General features: G+C 37.2%; 1 protein-coding gene across 1 annotated transcript in view; it reads left to right on the top strand.

Annotated features, from left to right (window-relative positions):
- The window catches only part of LOC149833377 (uncharacterized), a 110,583-nt gene that overhangs the window by 3,650 nt on the left and 84,162 nt on the right, over positions 1-22,771 (top strand). The window contains exons 4-10 of the mRNA XM_090015092.1: positions 1,849-1,955; positions 2,058-2,158; positions 2,476-2,563; positions 5,972-6,060; positions 6,209-6,348; positions 6,476-6,641; positions 13,714-13,849. Of these exons, the coding sequence (XP_089871218.1) occupies positions 1,849-1,955; positions 2,058-2,158; positions 2,476-2,563; positions 5,972-6,060; positions 6,209-6,348; positions 6,476-6,641; positions 13,714-13,849 (827 nt within the window). The remainder of the gene's footprint in view (positions 1-1,848; positions 1,956-2,057; positions 2,159-2,475; positions 2,564-5,971; positions 6,061-6,208; positions 6,349-6,475; positions 6,642-13,713; positions 13,850-22,771) is intronic.

Raw genomic sequence — 22,771 nt, 5'->3', positions numbered from 1 at the left:
ATTGCCATGTTGTACCCTCTGTACCGGTACTCGCACCCGTACCCAGGTAACATAAAATGCTTTCTATTGCCAATATGGCAAGATATGTGTCAGTAAGGCTTTGTTTGGGAGCTTGGCACTGGAGGGAGTTTGGGAGTTGGAAAAATGGGGGCCTCCTGGAATTGGCGAATGCCTCCTGCAAGAGAAGGTATTTGCCAACTTTTGTCTTTAGGTGCATATACAAAGCAGTACAAGCCTAAACTACCCGCTCAACTTCCCCAAATGTTCCCTCAACATCTTTTTTCTGAACTGCTTTGAGAGGAGTTTGACTCGATCCTATTCCAAAACCTCCACTCCAACCTTGACTACTGTGCAACAGAGAAGCTTTGAAACTACATGTTCTCTTGACTTATTTATTCTGTAGCATATGAGACACCTTCCAATATCTACATTGCATCCTTTATCCATTATTTCCCCTCTTTTTCTTCTGAAACCTTTTTTATTTTTTTATTGTCCCACCTTGATAAAGGAATTTGGAGTCTGTGGTGTTCATTAGAAGATTATTGAACTGAACAGCAATTGTGGATTGTGGAGTTCATTAGGCATGGATAGTCAATTCGACCTGAAAACTGATGCATTTAAGTTTTGATGTTATTGATTGATAGTCTTATCATAGGAACTTGTGTGGATCCATTTGTAGTTCTTGCATTTTAATTTCTGTACCATATGTTGGTATTTTTACTGTGGTCTGTAGTGTTCTCTATTACCCCATATATATTGTGAATAAGTCAATAAACCTAGTTCTTTTGTAGGTTGTCAAGTTACATTAGTTAGATAGAGCCATGTTTTGTTTGTATAAGCCTGCTACATATGTTTCCACAATGACAAGGATGCTTAAAGGTACATTTCTCCAATGTTGACTTCTCATACACTATGTTCTTTGTTTGATGCTCAATGATGGACAACATGGTGATGGAGGTTAATGGTTGGCATCGAGATGGTTGAATGATGTGGTGGTCAGTTAGAACTGATTTGCTTTTGTTGGCAAGGATAAATGGAAAACACCTGCTCATTTCATGTCACTGTATTAATAGTGTAATTTCTTGAATATCATATTATTCCTGTTAATTTATATACATAGGGGTATTTTAGTCATTTTGTAAATATAAGGGTATTGTGGTCATTGTGCACTTTTCTTATTTTTATTTCTGTAAATCCTAGATTAGGATTGGGCTTAATGGTCATTTGACCATAGAGCCTTTGGGATCCCCCCAACGGCTACATTTCTAGCCATTGGGGAGGCCCCAACGGCTACCTCTTGGTTCCTTTGTGTATATAAAGGGGTTCAAACCCCACATCTTGTAAGGCTTTTGCTTAGAGATTTTTCTCAATAACATTCAATATTTTTATGTGTGTTGTATGCCCATAAGTGGCTGATTTGTGTGGTTTATGTGTTTATGTAATTGACCCATAAGTGGTCATTGTGATTGTGTATGTCCATAAGTGACATTTTGAACTTCTTTGTATTTCATTACAATTCCATCATCCATTATTGGTGTTGAATGTTGTTGGAAATCTAATTGCACATTCCTATTGATCATATTTTGGGTTGGAGGTCCTGGTGACATGATATCCATTGAGTTTGGATTTTGGAATGCATGTAACAGATATGTTTGTGCTTAGTGTAATTGTTGTTCATATATTTTTATTCATTGATGCTTTCCTTGTTCATTCTCCTCCTCCCTTCTTTCCACTATACCCTTTTGTTTGGGGTAAATGTGCATGTGTCTTTGGTACTTATTTGCAGCATTTAAATAAGGTTTCCTGTTGCTTCATCTAGTATCTCATTTTCTTGTTTGACATTCACAGAGTTGCATCAACATACTTTAAAGATACTGATCCATCAGTTTTAGTTAATGCTCACTTTGATGGCCCACTTGGTTCCCCTGGTGCTGGTGATTGTGCATCTTGTGTTGGTAGGTTGAGGGATAAATAAGTTTTCTAGATCTTGGTTCTTGATTTTGCTTGCTTCAGTCATGTTCTTGCTGAATGGTGGTGGAAATGACCTCTTTTTGTAGCTTCATTGCTGGAACTAGCACGTCTAATTGTTGATTCAAGTTGGGTTCCACCTCAACCTATTATTTTTCTTTTTAATGGTGCTGAGGAACTTTTTCTTTTGGTAAGAGATGCATATCAGAGTCCCCATAAGCAACTGATGTTTTTTTTTGTTTTTTCAATGATAATGGAATTACAAATTCAATTTTAAGATGCAAACTTTATGTAGTGGAGTGAGACTCTCTCTCTCTCTCTCTCTGATGGACAAATGAATACGTATTAGAAAATTTTATGGCAGCAATCACTTATCTTGGAAGAGAAACAATTGGTTCCATGTATGCTTTATTCAGCACACAAGGTTTCTTAGTCAAATTGTTTTGTTGGTTTGTTGTTTCGACAAATTCTTACTCTTTTCTTACACATTATTTAATTCAAATATAGGGTTCTCATGGTTTCACAAAGACCCATAAATGGCGTGATTCAGTTGGAGCTTTTGTTAATATTGAAGCATCTGGTACTGGCGGGTTTGGTATGTTCATGTTTTTTTATGTAAATTTTTGTTGTGTAAGATATATTTTGCTGTAAATTTTCTCCCTTTAACATTGTAAATGTTCAGAATGCTTCTTTCTTTATATCATGTGGGAGCTGCAAGTTTTTTGGTAGTTTGAATATATGAAACTAGTTCATGACTTGGCATTACCCTGGCTGGATAATGGTAGTTGTCTATCAAACCAGTGTTTGCATTGAATTTCAACTAACCAAAAAAGAATTAACAAACTCATCTCTACTTAGGAAGTTAGGATGGCTTAGACATCTTTTTTCAACACATTGAGTGTTTATGCTTCTAATAATATCATTGGATTATGACTTTTAAGTTAAGATATTATAGGATGTGATGGTTTGTCTTTTTGTGAACCATGTAATGATCAAACAAGGTGCAATTATGCCTTTGGTAGCGACTTGGTGTAGGTGGTGGGTCCCATGTTGGAGGTACAAATTTGATCCACATATTTTCTTATTGGACGGGGTTTATGGTTATTACATGAGAATATGCTCACATATATTCATGTGGTTATGCTAAGAGTGAGGTATTTGAAATGTGGGCTTTGTATCAAATATGCCATGCCATTGTTGCAAAAGAAAAGTAAGAACGATAACTATTTAGCTGAGAAAATTCCATATTATCATTATCTTGGACCATATATAGAGAAAAATAATATATACCTAAACTGCTTTTAGGGATACCGTGACTCCTTTGGAGTAAGATAAATGAAAAAGAATTGCCTCTTAAGTCTATGTATGGCCAAAGAAAGAAAAGTATATATCAACTTTCATATATATATATATATATAGGCATGTTGAAAGTCTTTGAGTGCACTTGCTTTGTTTTATTGCCTAGTAGATATAAAAAAACTTTCTCCATGCTCTGTAAAGTGTTGCTTTTTGGGGTTCTCATGGACAAAAGGGAAACAAGTGTTATGATCCAGTGGAGAAGCGTGTATGGATTTCAAGGCATACGGTATTTCATGAGGATACACCTTATTTCAGCAAGGTTGAACCTAAGTAAAGACCCGGATCCGGGTTGGATCCAACCTAGATCCAAAACATTTTTTTTAAAACTCGATCTTACAGCAAGTGGGTGTACAAAATCCAGATTAAGGCAAATGAATCAATTGAGAAGTATAAGGTGAGACTTGTGGCTAAAAGCTATAGCCAACAGTTTGACATTGATTTTGCTGAAACCTTTTGACCAGTGGCCCACATGACGACTATAAGGACTTTATTTGTGGTTGCCGCAATTCGTCAATGGAATCTTTGACAACTTGACGTGAAAAATATTTTTCTGAATGGAGACTTGGAGGAGGAGGTTTATATGTTGTTGCTTCAAGGGTTTTCATATCCTCAAGTATGAGTATGTAGATTGAGGAGAGCTCAGTATGGGCTCAAGCAAGCACCACTGAGAAGTTTAGTAATGCAGTAAAGCCCCTTGGTTTTGAATAGAGTTATCATGACCCTGCTTTGTTTGTATCCTCTTCTAAGAATGAGAAATGTTGATGAGAGCTCTGTATGGGCTCAAGCAAGAACCACGTGCATGGTTTGAGAAGTTTAGTAATGCAGAAAAGTCCCTTGGTTTTGACTAGAGTTATCATGACCTTGCCTTGTTTGTATCCTCTTCTAAGAATGAGAAATGTATTCTCTTCTAAGCAGAGTTATCATGTCCTTGTGCAAAAAATTGTGGGTACCAAGAAAAGTTTAGCTGCAATATTTGAGACGAAGGATCTAGGAAATTTGAAGTATGTTCTGGGTTTGGAATTTGCATATTCAAAGAGGACTATCCGTCTCAACATAAGTATGCAACAAATCTAGAAATGAAGGCAAGGTTAACAGATGACTGCAAGAGAGTTGCAACCCCTATGAGGGCAAATGTCAAATTGAGAGCGTCAGGTGGAGAGAAACTTGATGATCCTGTGCTTTATGGACAGGTACTGGGTAGTTTGATATATTTGGCTATTACTAGACCTGACATTATATTTGCAGTTCACGCAGTCAGAAAATTTATGAGTATTACTTTGGATCATCAGTGCTCAGAATAATTAGGTATGTGAGAGACACTATGCTCTTTGGCATGTTTTTTTCGGCCTCGTCCTCCACAGACATTAGAGCATTTTGTGATTCGGACTTTGGAGGATCGACTAGAGTTCGTCTTTTCACTACGGGTTTTTGTGTTTTTCTTGGCAGTTCTTTGACATCTTGGAAGAGCAAGAAACGTGTTGCTTTGTCCATAGCTGAGGCGGAGTACAGAGCCATGGCACAAGTTTATGCGGAAATCATTTGGATAAGATGGCTTCTTTGGCATCTTAAGGATCTTGGTGTGAAAGTTTGTGGAATAACTTCCTTCTATTGTGACAATATGAGTGACATTCATATTGCTAAAAATCTTGAATTTCATGAAAAGTCAAATCACATTGAAATTGATTCACTTTACAAGGAAGACATATGAAAATGGAATCATGGCGTTAGAACATATGAGCTTAAGGGAACAAGTGGCTGATGTGATTACCAAGAGTTTAACTCCTTCACACTTTCAACCCTTTCTTTCCAAACTTGGGATGATTCCCTTAGCATCATCTCAAGTTTGAGGGAGAGTGTTGAAAAGCGTAATATGCTTTGTAACATATGTATTATTGTTTTTGTGCTTCCCTCTCTTATTATGTATATAGATTATTTTATGAGGGACATTTCTGTACTTAAGCAAGTAGTTAGTGGCTATGAGAACAATTTTTGTCATGTAGTGTAACCAAGAGGGAACATCCCCTTAAAATGTATTCTTTCTCTCATTTTGCTTATGAATGATGTTTTCTTCCTCAAGTCTCTTCTTCTTCCTCTCTCTCTTTGATTCCAAAATACACCCTCTATTTAGGAGCTAACACCAATTCATGGAAACATGAAAACCATAATTGGCAAACCTGGCAATCCGACTCGAGAATTGCCCGAGTTGGATCAGATCGTTAGTCTACTGGGTCATCGATTCAACCCAATCCTGGTTTACCTAGGATCGGGTGTGAATCAGTCTGGAATCATCTGACTCGGCGACCTAGCGAGTTAGTCCTGAATCGTCCAATTCAGGACTGAGACTGCGTGTACCGATTCATCACAGAGTCGTCGAGTCGTGTAGGTCTTTTGAACTGGTTCTCTTAATACGAAGACAATTCTTATTAGGTGCTAGCATTTCTTTTCATCATGCCTTTTAGAGCTTGTTTTCCCTTTATGGTGCTTAAAGAAGCAAGATCATTTTGATGGAATGAAAAAAGCTTTTTAAGTGTTTTTTCTTTCTCTGCCCAACACGTAATCGAGATAAGCCATGCAAATTTTTGTGAACCAATAGCTCTTATGTTGTGTTGTTGCTTGGTGCACTAAATGGTTGTTTTGCATGCAGATTTGGTTTGCCAATCCGGACCTGGATCATGGGCATCTTCGGTTTACGCTCAGTCTGCAATATATCCTATGGCACATAGTTCTGCACAGGTTTCACATTCAACTCTTCTGTCTGATCTTGTAATGAAACATTGATGTTCAGAAATTCTACAATGGTTTGAAATTTTATTGTGTTAGATTATTTGTCATTTGCCGGTAGATAAACATCTTGTAGATGGTTTTTTAAATTTTTGTGCAGGATGTCTTTCCCGTAATTCCTGGAGATACAGATTACAGAATATTTGCTGAGGATTATGGGGACATTCCAGGGCTGGATATCATATTTGTCCTTGGTGGTTATTTCTATCATACTTCTTATGATACAATTGAAAGACTATTGTATGCATCATAAGTACTACTTTTTGGTAGATATCGTTTTAAATAATTGAAATCATTTGATGTTGGTTTTCTTCTTCTCTCTTGAAGTCTGAATAAGATATCTATCTTTTGAATATTCTTGTAACAGTCCTGGAAGCATCCAAGTACGTGGAGAAAATTTGTTCAGTTTAGTAAAGGCATTTGCAAGTTCTTCATCTTTGCAAAATGCCATGCAGAGGGGACTTCTTAAAGTTGTTGCAAATGAAACTATGGATGAGAGAGCTGTTTTTTTTGACTATTTATCGTGGTTCATGGTATATTTCTTTCTTTTTTTTTCAATTGTTTGTGTGGGTGCACATTCATTTGTTTGAACGAGGTTATCTGCTTCTTTTTCCTTTTTCTTGAGTAGGAGGTATTTGTTCCGTTTTGGTATTATGTGGACTTGGTGGCATTTTTGCAATGGTGGATATTACATGTTTTATGCCTGTTCTGGTTTTCCTTTCCACAAAATCTCCCCTTCCACTGCTGTGATGTATAGATATCCTAACCTTCAAATCCATATATTTCATTAGTTTACTGGCTGCATACGTTTAGTATCTGCAAATAATACAACTTTTGGATCCATTTATTTTTTTTATGATTATGCCCTTCAATTTTCTCTAACCCCCTTTTTCCTTCCCTATCCCCTTCCATCCCTTCATCCTGCAATCAGTGGAGCTTTTGATCCTTTCCTACTCTCTTTTTCTCATCATCTCACAGCAGCCTTCATTTCTATCTCTGAGTTCTATGTCACAGGGATTCGGCTAGCAGGGTGCCGCACCCGCGTCGACGCGACTCGACGCGGGTGCGGGTGTGGGTGCGGCACCGGGTGCGGTCAACCCGATCCTGGGTGCGTTGACCGCACCCAGGATCATTTAGGTCCTTTTTTTTGGATTTTTTTTTTTTAAAAATTTGCCCTCTAAAATGGGCTGCGAATTTTTTTTTAAAAAAAATCAGCTGACAGCTGTTGATGGGCTGCGAATTTAAAAAAAAAAAAATCTGCTGACAGCTCCTGTCAGCTGCTGACAGGAGCTGTCAGCAGAGAAAATCGGATTTGAAAAGGCAGCTCCTGACAGCTCCTGCGAATTTAAAAAAAAAAAAAATCTGCTGACAGCTCCTGTCAGCTGCTGACAGGAGCTGTCAGCAGAGAAAATCGGATTTGAAAAGGCAGCTCCTGTCAGTCCTGGCAGGAGCTGTCAGCAGCTGACAGCTCCTGTCAGCTGCTGCCAGGAGCTGTCAGCAGCTGACAGCTCCTGTCAGCTGCTGTCAGTCCTGGCAGGAGCTGTCAGCAGCTGACAGCTCCTGGCAGGAGCTTTTCAAATCCTTTTTTGCGTAAAGGATTTTCTCTCTCCCCTTTATATTTATATATATATATTACATTTTTGCCCCTGCCGCACCCCCGCACCCGGGTTTTTTGGAAGTGCCAAATCCCCGCACCCGCACCCGCACCCGCACCCGCACCCGCGCCCGCACCCGCACCCATGTGACATAGTCTGAGTTCCTTCCAACATTGATCCTGCTAATGGAAACCTCCTGTCACGGTTTCATTGAATGGGTACCTCACCCAGTGGTGATCCCATCATCATTCTTTTCATCCCAACAATGGCATGGACACACGAAAGCCACATAACAGGTATTCAGAGTAACAAATTCAGAATAATCACCTGAAAACTACATGTATATGTCAAGTGTGATGAGCACTGCATGAAGATCCAATTGGGTTCCTTTTCTTTCTTCAGTTTGTGCAAGCACCTAATGCATTTTGGAAATCACAATAAAAAAAGTGAAGACTAATCTAAGAGTATGAAAGGATGTTACTTAATATTGTTCTTCTTCCATGCTATGTCATAGGAGCCTCTTCCATGCAGTCCAGATTGCTAGCTCCCTTTTGTAGGTCTGCTGCAGACAAGCAATATTTTCATGTCTTCCATTTTGGAATTTGATATCAATATGGTATTTGGCAGTGTTCATCGTGAATTACAGTAGATGGATTCTTACATTTGAGTGTTGAAATTTATTCCTGCTCTCAACTAGGTAGAATCTATAACTTCAAAATTAGTAATCTATAAACCTGATTTTTGAGGTTAGACTTGTTATAGGAAAGAGTTTTATGTAGAAACACATAAAGTATTTTATGAGGCTTATAAGATATCATTGTCTTGTATATTCATGAATGCCCACCTAAACAAGAAAAAAAATTCATTAAGAATAATAATATTAATAATAATGCACCTATATTTGGTAAATGGTAATAAGCAGCAGATGTGTAGATATGCACCTATGCTTATGCAGTAATTTGTGGAACATTTTGTTTCAAATTCATTAACTTTGGTATTCTGAAAGGGGTCACATGTGATAATTGGATTGGTAATAGGTTGCACCATCCGTGATAAGAGTGTTAAAAAATCTCTCTCTCTCTCTCTCTCTATATATATATAATGTTATGTATTACAACAAACAACAACAACTACGCCTTCATCCCAAAACAATTGGGGTCAGCGATATGAACCAAAAAAGAAAATCATTTTGGGTCTTCCACATGAATCATTTTCCTCCAATCATTTCTATCCAATGCCATGTCCTCGGTGAGGTTCAAAGCATTCATATCCTTTCCTATCATCTCCATCCAAGTCTTCCTAGGCCTACCCCGACCTCTTTTAACTAATATATTTTCCCATTTCTCCAACCTTCTAACTGGAGCATCATTAGGCCTTCGCCGAATATGTCCAAACCACCGTAAACGATTCTCTCGCATCTTATTTTCAATGGGTACAACACCTACCTTCTTACGTATCTCCTCGTTCCGAATCTTATCTTTTATTGTATTTCCACACATCCATCTAAGTATCCGCATCTCAGCTACACTCATTTTTTGAATATGATGTCTCTTGGCAGCCCAACATTCCGTACCATATAGTAAAGCGGGTCTAATAGTCATCCTATAAAACTTTCCCTTCAACCGCAATGGCATTCTACGATCGCACAACACTCCAGTAGCACTTTTCCATTTCATCCACCCAACCTTTATCCTATGATTTACATCTCCATCAATTTCTCCATACTTTTGAATGATGGATCCCAAATATTTGAAATAATCATTCACCGGTATTTCTTGCTCACCAAGCTTCACTACACTCCCATCACTACTTTGTTGCTTACTAAACCGACATTCCATATATTCAGTCTTACTCTTACTCAACTTAAAACCTCTAGCTTCCAATGTCTGTCTCCATAATTCTAACTTCGCATTAACCCCAGCTCTAGACTCATCAATCAAAACAATATCATCAGCAAACAACATACACCACAGTACATTTTCTTGAATTGATCTCGTAAGCTCATCCATCACTATCGCAAATAGGAAAGGGCTTAAAGCAGATCCTTGATGTAACCCAACCGTTATCGGAAAATTGGTTGTCACCCCTCCACAAGTGCGTACATTGGTTACTACTCCTTCATACATATCTTTAATTATACTAATGTACTTGAGAGAAACACCTTTCTTCATCATTGTCCACCAGAGAACATCCCTAGGTACTCTATCGTAAGCCTTCTCTAAATCAATAAAAACCATATGCAAATCTTTGTTCCTCTCTCTATATCTTTCAATAAGTTGTCTAAGAAGATGTATAGCTTCCATAGTTGATCTTCCAGGCATAAAACCAAACTGATTCTCCGATATCATGACAACCTTCCTCAACCTAGACTCAATCACCCTCTCCCAAAGTTTCATAGTATGACTCATGAGTTTTATACCACGATAGTTTGTGCAATCTTGTATATCACCCTTATTCTTATATAAAGGCACCAAAGTACTCTTCCTCCACTCATTAGGCATCTTATTTGTTCGCCAAATCAAGTTAAAAAGATTTGTCAACCATTCTAAACCTTTCTCTCCCAAGCATTTCCAAACCTCGATAGGTATACCATCTGGGCCAACTGCCCTTCTTGATTTCATTTTCTTCAAAGCCTCTGCAATTTCTTTCTTTTGAATCTTGCGCATGAAGTCACGATTTATCTCATGAAAAGGAATGGAGAAGTCTCCAAGATCTTGAGCATGACTATCATTAAAAAGCTTATCAAAATAATCTTTCCATCTCTCCTTAATCTCCTCATCTTTGACTAAAACCCTTTGCGTTTCATCTTTGATACATCTAACCATACCCAAATCCTTCAATTTCCTATCTCTCATCTTTGCAAGCCTATAAATATCCTTCTCGCCTTCTTTGGTATCCAACTTGTCATAAACCTCCTTATATACCTTAGCCCTCGCGTTTCGAACAACTTTTTTAGTTTCCTTCTTTGCTATCATATACTTCTCCAAATTCTCATTATCACGACTCTTACTTAGATTTCTATAACACTCTCTTTTAACCTTAATAGCTAATTTGACATCCTCGTTCCACCATGATGTATCCTTACCTAGTGGTGCACCGCCTTTAGACTCACCCAATACCTCCTTAGCCACTTTTCTCATGCCACCCGCTATCTTATTCCACATTGATTCTGAATCCTCCTCGAGACACCAATCAACTTCCTTAACTACCTGCTCTACAAACATTTCTTGTTTAGCTCCTTTCAGTGACCACCACTTAATTCTAGGATCTATCCTATGTCTATCTCTTTTGCGGCATTGTCTAATTCTAAGATCTAAAATTAAGACTCTATGTTGTGTAGCTACACTTTCTCCCGGTATAACCTTACAATCGATGCAACAACCCCTATCTCTCTTTCTAAGTAGGAAAAAATCTATCTGACTCGTATTAACCCCACTTTTAAATGTTACTAGGTGAGACTCCCTCTTCCTAAACCAAGTGTTTGCTAAGATCATATCATAGGACAAACAAAAATCTAAAATCCTTTCTCCACTTTCATTTCTTTCTCCTATACCATAGCCTCCATGGATACTCTCAAATCCATCCCTACTAATGCCTACATGTCCATTAAGGTCACCGCCGATGAAAAACTTTTCTCCATAAGATATCCCTTGTACTACTCCATCTAAATCTTCCCAAAATTGATGCTTAATGGAATCATCTAAACCTACTTGAGGTGCATAAACACTAATAATATTAATAATATCCGTACCTAATACTAATTTAATAAGTAAAATTCTATCACCCTTCCTACGGACCTCAACTACATTATCTATAAACTTACGACTCATAACAATCCCTACTCCATTCCTTTTTCTATTTATTCCTGTATACCAAATCTTATATCCCCAAGGTTCTATCACTTTAGCTTTCTCACCTACCCATTTGGTCTCTTGAAGACATAAAATATCAATCTTTCTCCTACACATAACATCTACTAACTCTACCAACTTACCAGTTAAAGACCCTATGTTCCAAGTGGCTAACCTAATTTTATGGTCTTGGACTAACTTCTTTACCCCCACCCGTCTAACAAAGTGAGGGAACCCTTGCCTATTTGACACCACACCCGGGCGCCGGTGTGACGCGTCGCTTCTGGGCGACGACCTAGCAACCCTTGCCCATTTATCACTGCCTCCGGGCCTAGAGAGTACAACGCGTCGCTCAGTAGGGAACGCCCCAACGAAATTCTCATATTGGTTCATTTTCATAAGATATGACAAAGTTTTTATGCTGGCTGTCACAAGCCTACCGCAACCCTCCTCCTTTATCTGGGCTTGGGACTGACAGTGTATAACAAAACAGTTGTCTTTTGGACCATAGAGTCGTCGGGAGCCCCAACGGTCATAAATATGACCGTTGGGACTTGGGATCTCCCAACGACTCTATTGGGAGCTCCCTTCTCTCTTTTGTAGCCTATTTAAAGGGACTTCTTGTCCCCATTCTTTTATGCTTTTCTTAAGCATTGTTTCTCAATAAAGTTAATATTTTTTATATTCTTGTGTTTATCTTTTGACTCTTTGAAGTCTTTTGTATGCACTTTGTGCTTGTGTAGTGCTTTAGTGCGTTTGTATTGTCTCTTGGTGGACTTGTAATTGTGCTTGTGCATTTTGTATTTGTATTTTCGCATACTTCATTACAAAGAGGTCTCAGTTTGAATCTCACAAGGGTTATCCTCAAGCTCACTCATTGAACAAAGAAGGATCTTGAGGAAACATTTATGTGCATGTTGAGAAACAGATAGGATAAAGTAAAGGTCTCATACTAGTGTTCATATAAAAAATGGATTTGGTTTGAATGTGACATGTTAGCATTCACCTGCATATGGATAGGAATATGATTCTTGCAAATACTATCTGGATTCGTTTGTGTGTGCATGTGTGTACATGTGCGTCTATGTTTGCGTGTGTGTGCATTTGCATGATAGGTACATATATACATAGATATGGAACTGGGTATGGGTGACCTTCATATATGTCCCTGTAAGCCAACCATATCTGTAACCTTTTCATCTTAGATGGATTTTGGATGTGCTGACACCAAAACAATATGTTTCCAACACATTTTCAGCAGTGTTTGCATGTAGTTCCCTCCTAGGTCAGCTACTGAGTTTTGTGTATGTCAACTTTGGTGGGCACTCTATGGCTTGGATAAGTATCTCAAATTTGGTTTCTTAATAATTGTAATCATTTTGTTCCTTCAGCTGATTTCTGAGAAAGTGACCATGATCCAAACAATATTTATGTATTTCCTTTCACATGGTCAAGTTATGCTTTTATTATTCATTGATAATATGTTTATTGCTGAAAATTCTCCTCATGCTTAATAGATGTTTAACTAGAGCTTATGCTGTTTTATGGTGAAGGAATTGTGATTTCTACACTATGTCTGGAAATGCATATTCTGTTTGAGATGCCTTTCTCATCATGATGAATATGTCACGGATATTGTTCTTAGTCTTTATGTGACACTGGATTGAAAAGTCTATATTTGTGACCGTATATTTACCAACAATTTATTAGGAGTTAGATCTAATATACTGTGTTTCAAATAGATATTGCATATATGCAGTTTGTCATGTCAGTCAATCAATGAGTGCTTGTTGATGTGGTTGATGACATGTTTTTCAGTTAGTTTCCATTCTTTGTACATAATAGAGATAAGGCTACATAATAGGGAAAATCACCTACTGATGTCAAGCAAAACATCTTGGATTCTAAGTGTTACTTGGCGTGAAAGGTTAAACTTGTGTGTTCAATTGCATGTATAAATGTTCTTTCTTCAGTGGCGTAATGATATTGTAAGGTTGTTGTGTCCTTATTTATGGTACATGATTATTTGTCATGTATTTCTAAACAAGCTAATTTTTCCTTTGTAAGGCTTAAATTCACAAGTCTAAAATTATGTGCTTCTTTGTTCTCAGGTTTTTTTATTCAATTCTAATATGGTAGATAACTTGCTTTTTGTACAGGTATTTTATTCGGCAAAGTCAGCTCTGGTACTGCATAGTCTTCCAATGATTGTCTTCCTTTTGGTGCCATTTTCCCTTTTTGTTCGAGATACAAGCGTGGAAGGTTTCTTTTCTGCTTTTTGCAGTTTGTTTAAAGGTATGCGAAGCCAAATGATCGAATCTATCACCCCTTGGTAAATGTATACAACATGGGTGCTTCTGCGCCCCGAGCACCTGTGTTGCACTTGCTCTGGCACCTATATGACATAGGTCCTAAATGGTCCAAGCTTTAAAAAAAAAATGACTTAAAAAAATTTGAGCTGTTGGAATAGGTTCGGCATTGGGGATTGCATTACGATACACACACACCTGCACCCAAGCTTTTTGAAATTGCCGCGTCACACTCTTCACTCCCGCACCTATGTGGCATAGGTGGTAGTTATTGTAGGTTCAAAGTTTTGTAATAAGTTTTGTCCTATAGTTACCAAAAGCATCATATAAAGGTGGGAAGTGCATTTCCTCAAAAGCATGGTGCATTGGTGTTGGACTCCTCTCTTCTGAAATCTGGTATCATGCTTCCTTTTGTGACGAACCTGTGTTTCCTATGCACTTCTCCCAAATTGGAAACCATGATTTTCAAGAATTGACCTTTTTATTTTTAGTTTGTTAAAAAAATTGTTAAAACATGTTAAGGAAACACTAAATAGCAATTTTAATTAAAAAGAGTTAACTATTAGAGAATAAAATCACTTTTTGTGGTTTTATATTATTTTCCTTCTTTCCTCCTCCTTTAGGCGTCCAATGATTTTTGGATTCATTCTTTTATGTAAAACCCTACCAACTTCATCAATGCTAATGTTTCACCTAAAGGACTCTTTTGTTATTCAAAAGCCAAAAGCTAGTATTCTATGATATTATGGTTGTATATACCATTTAGTTTTAAGTTTTTGACTTTTAAGATTATAGTGTGTAATTTATATCTCAAGAACAAAGTAGATCATATGTTCTAATTGGTTAATATATTTATTACCATTTGATTTCATTTTTACTTTCAATTTGATTCTTGTTTTGTTTCTCATTCGTTTTTTATTTTGTTTCCAAGTCAGTTCTTATTCTACTTCCAATTTGATTCTGTTGTTACTTTTGGTTCAATTCTCATTTCTTCCAAGTTCAGAATCGAAATTCACTTCTTGTTTCCTAGAAAATTTAAAATGCCTTGCTTCTAATAAATCTGGTACCTCTGTGTGTCCAGAACAACTACGAAGAAGGGGGGACGATATAGCTTGGGGCTGCTGTTTCTCTGTTCCTACTATTCCCAATGGTGAAATCATGTGATATGCTCCTTTATTTATAGAATATGAAATACAAACCTTCCCAAATACAATAACTCTCTAGATAAGAGATACATACTAAAAAAGGAAACCTTGTACAAATAGGGAACCTACATAAATAGGAAACCTACACAAATAGAAGGCATACACAAACAAGACAAAAAGAGATGTCAATTTCTGAATGCTGAACCTGGATCTTGGATTTGGATCTAATATCCAGATCCCATTGTTATCTCTTAATAGCCTCCCTCAAGTTGTACATGGTAATCACCATGGACAACTTGGACTTCAAGTACCAAAATCTTTGCTTTATCAAACCTTTTGTGAAGAGATCTGTTATTTGATTTTTTGTGCCAATGAATCTTGCTTCAAGTTCCCCATCTTCAATTTTGCTTTTGATGAAGTATTGATCAATCTCTATGAGCTTGGTCTTTTCATGATTAACATAATTCTAGAAGATCTTGATGATACTCTGATTATTATGGAATAAAACTGATCTAGGGACTATTTCATCTAGTTCATGTAATAAACTCCTTATCCACATCAACTTTGAGGCATTTGTTGCAATTGCTCGGTATTCGGCTTCAATACTTGACTGAGCTACGACTCTGTTTATGACTTAACCAAGAGATTAAATTACCCCGAACAAATAGACAATAACCTGAAATTGATCTCCTTTCATCTGGATCTCCTGCTCTTGGTTGATGCATGAATTGCGATACTTGGTTTACTGACATATTGCAGCATTCTCACAATACTCCGATACTCAGTAGGGTCATTATATAACTCACCATCATTAACACTTAACTGCTGATGTATTGGAACATGTGTTAGTAAAGGCTTACAATCAGACATACTTGTTTTGCATAAGAGATCTATTGTGTATTTATGTTAAGGACTAAACCATATTTTCTTTTATCAACCTCAACTCCCAAGAAGTATCTCAACTGATCAAGATCCTTTATCTTAAAACTGTTATTCAGAACTTCCTTTATTTTCTGAATATGGTCATATGGGCTTCCTATAATAATGATGTCATCTATGTATATAAGTAAAACAATCATATATCCTTTACCTTTGTGAATGAACCACAAATGATCAAGTGAAGATTTGTAGAAGCCATGTCTTTGTATTTTCAGATAAAAACTCTTGAACCATGAGCGATAGGCTTGTTTAAGCCCATATGTTGCCCTCTTAAGATTGCACACATATTCAACTGGATCATTTTCATTGTATCTTTGTGGTTGTTTCATGTAGACCTTTTCTTTCAAGTCTCCATAAAAGAATGCATTCTTAATATCAGGTTGATTTAGAGCCCAACCTCATTGCTAGGGACAAGTTGATACGTACTGTCCCCATTTTCACTACAAGGTTGTACGTTTCCTTATAGTTCATGCCATACTCTTGAGTAAAGCCCTTTGCAGCTAGTCAGACCTTATACCTTTTAATTCTTATAAACCCATTTTGACCTAGTGACTACTTCCCATGTTTGGCACTCATGTAATACCTTCATTTCATCATTCATGGCTTTAATCCATTTCTTATTCCAGATGCCTTTGGAATAAATAATTGGTTCTTGTTTTTCTATCTGCATAAGGAAAGCCTGATGATCTGTGTTAAATTTTTCATAACTTACCCACCTTTCAATAGGATGTCTGGCCTTGTTTGGTCTCCTGAACTTTGGTTGTGTTACCACTTCATCAAATTGGGTGATAGTATTTTCCACGTTTCTTGACTCCTGTCTGACTTCATTACTAGTTGCACTTTGTTCCCCAACTTCAAAACCAGTTGCCCCTTTATTTCTTATGGTATAAACATGGCCTTCTTTATATCTCGCATCCATAACTGCATTTTTTTTCAGAAGCTTCTTTATCCTGATTGTAGTTTGCTGGAACTCCTTGTGGTGTGAAAACATCATTAGGCCCTGAAAATAGCTCTTCATCTAACCATGACTAATAATATTCAATGTTGCCCTCCTTTATTTTCTGAACCTGTTCTATATTGGAATAAGACTCAAGGGAAATACAAATACATTTAGTCTTGATATCACAACACCTGAATCCCTTATATTTATCAGCATAACCAACAAATTTTGCAAATGTGAGTTCTAGGTTCAAATTTATTTCTCTGGGACTTATCTATTTGAACATAACAAATGCGCTCATAAGCTCATAAAGAAAGGCATAATAAGGAGACTTGTAATTCAAAACTTTTATGGGCAACATATTTATAATATGAACAACTTTGTGAAAAACCTTTGTCCAAAGACACAAAGGAGTCTTTCCGGCATGCAACATTGCTAGGGCACTTTCAACAATATGGCAATGTTTTTTTTTTCTGCAAGTCCATTTTATTGGTATGTGTAAGGGCAAGATACTTTTCTGTTGATTCCATTATTTCCAAGATAAGTAATGAATTCCTTCGAAGAGTACTCACCTCCATCATCACACTGAAAATTAAGGATAGACAAAGAATTAATTTTTGATTAACATATAGAATTTCGTGAATATATTGAACACTTCATGTTTATGCTTCATAAAATATATTCACGTATAACGAAAAAATTTGTCAATAAAGGAAGCATAATAATGACTACCAGAAGAATAAGCATGGAGTACTGACCCTCATACATCAGTGCACAATTTGAAAAGGTTTTAAAGCTCTTCCATTCAAAGAATTAAAAGAAAAAAACATGACTTTACAATTTGACTTGGACATATAACGTAACAGACTCACACTCTAAACTAGATTCTAGAATAAGCTTACTAGAGACCAATCTTTTAATAAAACCACGACTACAATGAGCAAGATGATTGTGCCAAACATTAGCTTTATTTGAAACAGAAGAGTTAAACAAGACAGATGGACTAGATGGCTCTATACTAAGCTTCGAAACTAGATCAAATGATTTGGACGTAGGATCTTCTTTGAAGATGTGCATGTTTTTTGGTCTTTTTTCTTTAGCGAATGTCCTTTTCGTGTGAAGATCCTTGATACAAACAAAGGACAAAGTAAATACCACATGAATTGATATTATCTATCAAGTTTAGAAACTGAAATGAGATTCTTCTTAATATTGGGAATAAAAAAAATAGTAGAGAAATTTAGAGGACTGGACTTAGACAATGGGATAAGACACATTTCGAGTGTGTGATGGGGTGACGCGTCTTATCTCCAGTAATGATACTATCTTTACCATGATAAGGAATCAATATTAAGAGCTTACCCTCATTTCCTGTAATATGGTTGGCAACTCTAAAATCAAGATACCACACCCCTATATCATTTTGCTTTAAATTTAGTCTTGCAAGAGCAATAAGTAGTAATTGCTTGTCCATTGGAAGTTGACTCTCTCCACTATTTTGTCCGCTACTCTGACCTTCAAATTGGGCCTTTGATTTTTGTTTTGTGTTGCCCCTTGATTATATCTAGGGTCATCTTTGAACCAACAATTCATTTTGATATAATATGGTTTCTTGCATATGAAGCAAGTAGGAATAGGGTGTTGCCCTTGGGCAGCAGTATTAAGGGGAATATTTGGTGTGGGCAGAATGCCTTGGCTTTTCAGATTGCCTCCACGACCACGACTGCTACCTTTAAAATAGTCATCTCTTCTACGACCTTATGAGACATTGGGAAGTAAATTCGAGTACTGCAAGGTAGTAGAGAGAACATGATAGTCAGGGATCACTGAGAACCTGTTGAACCAAATTCTTATCCGATACTTCATACCCCACCATCTCAAGTTGATGAGCGATGTTCTTCATCTTATTAAGATATTCCATGATTGACATGAAACCTTTCTTTAAATTATGAAATTCCTTAAAAACCATTAACCTTGGATTCTGAGATCTAAGAGTATGTTTCAGAGTTGAAGAGCTATGCAATCATCAGGAACCCAATGAGTACCTCTTGTGACAAAGTGGAGATAATATAGGCAACCAATGCCTAATCTCTCTTCATCCACGAAATAAAATTTGAATTTCTGACATGAACAAAAGAAATCAAAACCCCTTTGTTATCCTTTTCTTCTTTGATGACATATTCTAGTGGAGGGACGATAGACCCATCAAGGTGTCCGGAGAGATCTTGACTCCTAATGAAAGAAGTTATTTGCCTCTTCCAAGTTAGAAAATTATAGTTATTCGATTTTTTAGAAACTAGTTGGGGTAAGAAGGTAGAAGATAGGGTCAACTAAAAATTTGGATCCATGAATGAGAAGGATAACAAGAACAATGGGAACAAGAAATTTTAGCCTATCACATCATATCAAGAACAAAACTTAAAAGCTGAGCCGACCTTTTTTTTGGGTCGGTATTTCACAGCAGTGGAGCAAGAAAAACAAACTGACCAGAAATCACCAGTTTATGACATAAAGAAACTTGATATGGTACTAGGTTATGTTAGGTGATATATGCAAAAATGAATATTCAGATAAGCAGAGCTGAATATGCAGGATTCATTGCAGATAAACAGGGCTGAATATGCAGGATTCAGATTTTCAATACTAACAAATCAAAGAAGTGTTTATGATGTCAAGATTAGGAAAAAAAGAATAAAAGAATTTTTAGTGGTTGACGTCAATCAGAGAGAAGGGGAAAACAACAAATATGGTTTTGCTGGATTTTTTCTTTTGAGAAAACAACGATAGCATCAACCATTATGATTGGGAACAGTTACAGAAAAATGATTAGATGCTGAAATGGGGATTTTAAGGAAGAAAAGAATATAAACAACAGACAGAAATTGGGTAAAACCTAAAAAGTGCAAATAGATAGATGAAAACCCAAGATTCAGATGTGCTCCTGCTCTGTTACCACAATAAATATTGTACCTGTGTGTCCAGAACTGCTACGAAGAAGAAGAAGGGGAGACAGTATAGCTTGGGGCTGTTGTTTCTCTGTTGCTATGATTCCTAATGGGGAAATCGTGTGATATGCTCCTTTATCTGTAGAATATGAAATATAGACCTTCCCACATACAACTCTCTAGGTAAGAGAGACATACTAAAAAAGGAAACCTTGTACAAATTGAAAATAAGTCGTCATTATGTATATGCAGGATCCGACCCGATTTATATACTGGATCGGGTCCAGACCCAATCAATGTATAATGTAAATTAGCATGTTATTAAGGGGTATTTTTGTACCCTAGATTTTTTATACTCAACTTATTAATAGAATGAAAGGCGCAGGCACGAGGGACTCACGCCCTTTCTCTGGAATCTCTCTCTCTCTCTCTCTCACAGTGACAGGTAGGTCTGTGTAGAGATCAAGGACTCCTTTAAGAGCTGCCTCGTTTTCATCCTATCAACGTGAAAGTCGACAGACGCGTGGATCTAAACCAAGTCTAGGTGTCAAAAGCTTGATCTCGGTTTCACGGTGACAGACCTCATTTTGGTTTCACGATGACAATCACATGAATCTGTGAAAAACTCGACCTCCTGTGTTTCTCGGTCACATGTTTCTCTCTCTTTGTCAACTTATTCACCTTTAATCTGAAATCATACCTCTGTTTTTATTTCAGATCACTATGATTCTTCTGATTTTCTACAATCTGTGCTTCTGAAATCTCTGTTAATCTCTGCTGTTTCGTGGGTTCTGAAATTACTTTTGATCGCATTTTCTGAAAAACGCATTATTCCTTTTTGTTTTTCTCTTTCTGTCTGCCGAGTACAACCACATGAAATTGATTCAACACGTGAACTTGTTTTCTATCATTTGTTAGCCGAGTGCTCTGTTAGTCAAGTGCTCTGTTAGCCGAGACATGCTTCTACCATCTGTTAGCCGAGTGAAGCTGATTAGCCGAGCCCTCTGTTTTGTTTCTCATACCTAAGTGTCAGTTCAGGTTTTCTCTCAAATGGATTTTACTCATGCGCAGTCATGACTGTCCTCAAGCTTTCTCGGTCAACTAGTCTCTGAAAAACTGAATAACTCCAATTTCTTAACCTGGAAAAGACATATTATCCCATTTATAAAGAGTCAGGACCTCTCTGGTCATCTGGATGGATCAGTTTCACCGCCTCCAGAATTCATTTCGCAGGAAAAAGCGGACGATAAAGGAAAACAATCTGTTGTTCTTCACAAGAATCCAGAATATGTTGCTTGGATTAAGAGAGATCAATCGCTAGTGGCATACATCACTTCAACTCTCTCACAGGAGGTCCTTGTTGCCCTTCCTGATGATTGTTTGGCTAAGGAACTGTGGGATAAGTTAGTTCAAACACATTCACAAATTTCTGAGGCAAAAATTATGTTTCTTAAGCGAGAGTTTCAAATGCTGAAGAAAGATTCCATGTCTATTATGGAATACCTGAACAAAATGAAAGGCATCACAGACTAGCTGACTATTGTTGGGTGTCTTGTCAGTGAAAAAAATAAAGTGCAACAAACCTTGAGTGGATTGGGGCCAAACTATCATGTTATGACGACAACCTTACTATGTTTACCAGAACTTCCAAAGTTTGAAGATCTTCGTGCGAAATTATTGCAATATGAAATGACTCTGAAAGGATCTTCTGAAGATTCTCATGGACATTCAGGAACCCAAGATGTGCTAACTACGAGAATGAGTTATGATCGAGGACGAGGAAGTTCTTTTCGAGGAAAGGGAGGCCAAGGGAGAAATACCTATGGAGGTCATGGCATACTTCCAACACCCAATATACAAGGACAAAGACCCATTTCCACCTGTTTCCTATGCAACAAGAAAGGGCACATTAAAGCAAATTGTTGGTTTAATCCTCAAAACAAAGGGAAAGCTCCACAAGCAGAGGCTAGGAAGGATGGAGAATTAAAGGAGTTGCTGTTGGCAGCCTTGGCAGGATTGAATATGAAGCAAAATGACAAAGGCATTTGGTACGTCGACTCCGGAGCAGTTACTCATGTCACGGGTGATGTAGGTAAACTCTTGACTCTTACTCCTTATGTTGGTAAGAATAGCATAGTTACAGGAGATGGATCTCATCACTCAATCTCACATATTGGAAATGCCATTATACCCATGTCAAAGTCCTCTCTTAAACTTCCAAGTGTCATCCATGCACCTAATATTCAAAAGAACATTGTTTCTGTCTCAAAACTCGTTGATGATGCTAATGCTTTAGTTGAATTTACTCCCTTTTCTGTTTATGTCAAGGATCTTCGCACGAGGAAGACATTCGCTGAAGGAAAACAATGAGGCAACATGTACATCTTTTAAGAAGATCCTTCCTCCATTCATTCCGACTATTCATCCTTGAAGCCTCACCAACGCCAATTTTTTGATCCTGATTTTATATTTACTATTTCTGAATGTAATAAGCCAAGACTTTGGCATAGTCGTCTTGGCCATTGTGGTCACCATTTTATTGAAAAACTTGTCTTGAATAATCTCATTCCTAAGTCCAGTCTGAGTTCAGAGGTCGTTGATACAAAGTGTTCTAGTTGTCATTTATGTAAGAGTCATATTTTACCATTTGCTTCCATTAATAAGAGCTTCAAGGCTATTTGAGGTCATTTGTTCAGATGTCTGGGGTCCTGCCCCAATTATTTTTCTTTCTGGCAGTAAATACTATCTTATTTTCATTGATAGTTACTCACGTTATACTTGGATATTTTATTTGAAGCACAAATCAGAAGTCTTTGGCTTGTTCCAGAGATTTCATTCTTTTGTTCAAAATCATTTCTCTACCAACATTCTCAATTTCCAGTGTGATGGAGGAGGTGAATTCTCCTCGAGTGACTTTGTTAGTTTCCTTCAATATAATG

The sequence above is a fragment of the Nuphar pumila genome, chromosome 7 (assembly GCF_984573655.1).
Source record: "Nuphar pumila chromosome 7, dmNupPumi1.hap1.1, whole genome shotgun sequence".
NCBI classification, from domain to species: Eukaryota; Viridiplantae; Streptophyta; class Magnoliopsida; order Nymphaeales; family Nymphaeaceae; genus Nuphar; species Nuphar pumila.
Note: the sequence above shows the minus strand (reverse complement) of the source record. Positions and strands in the feature narration are given on the sequence as shown.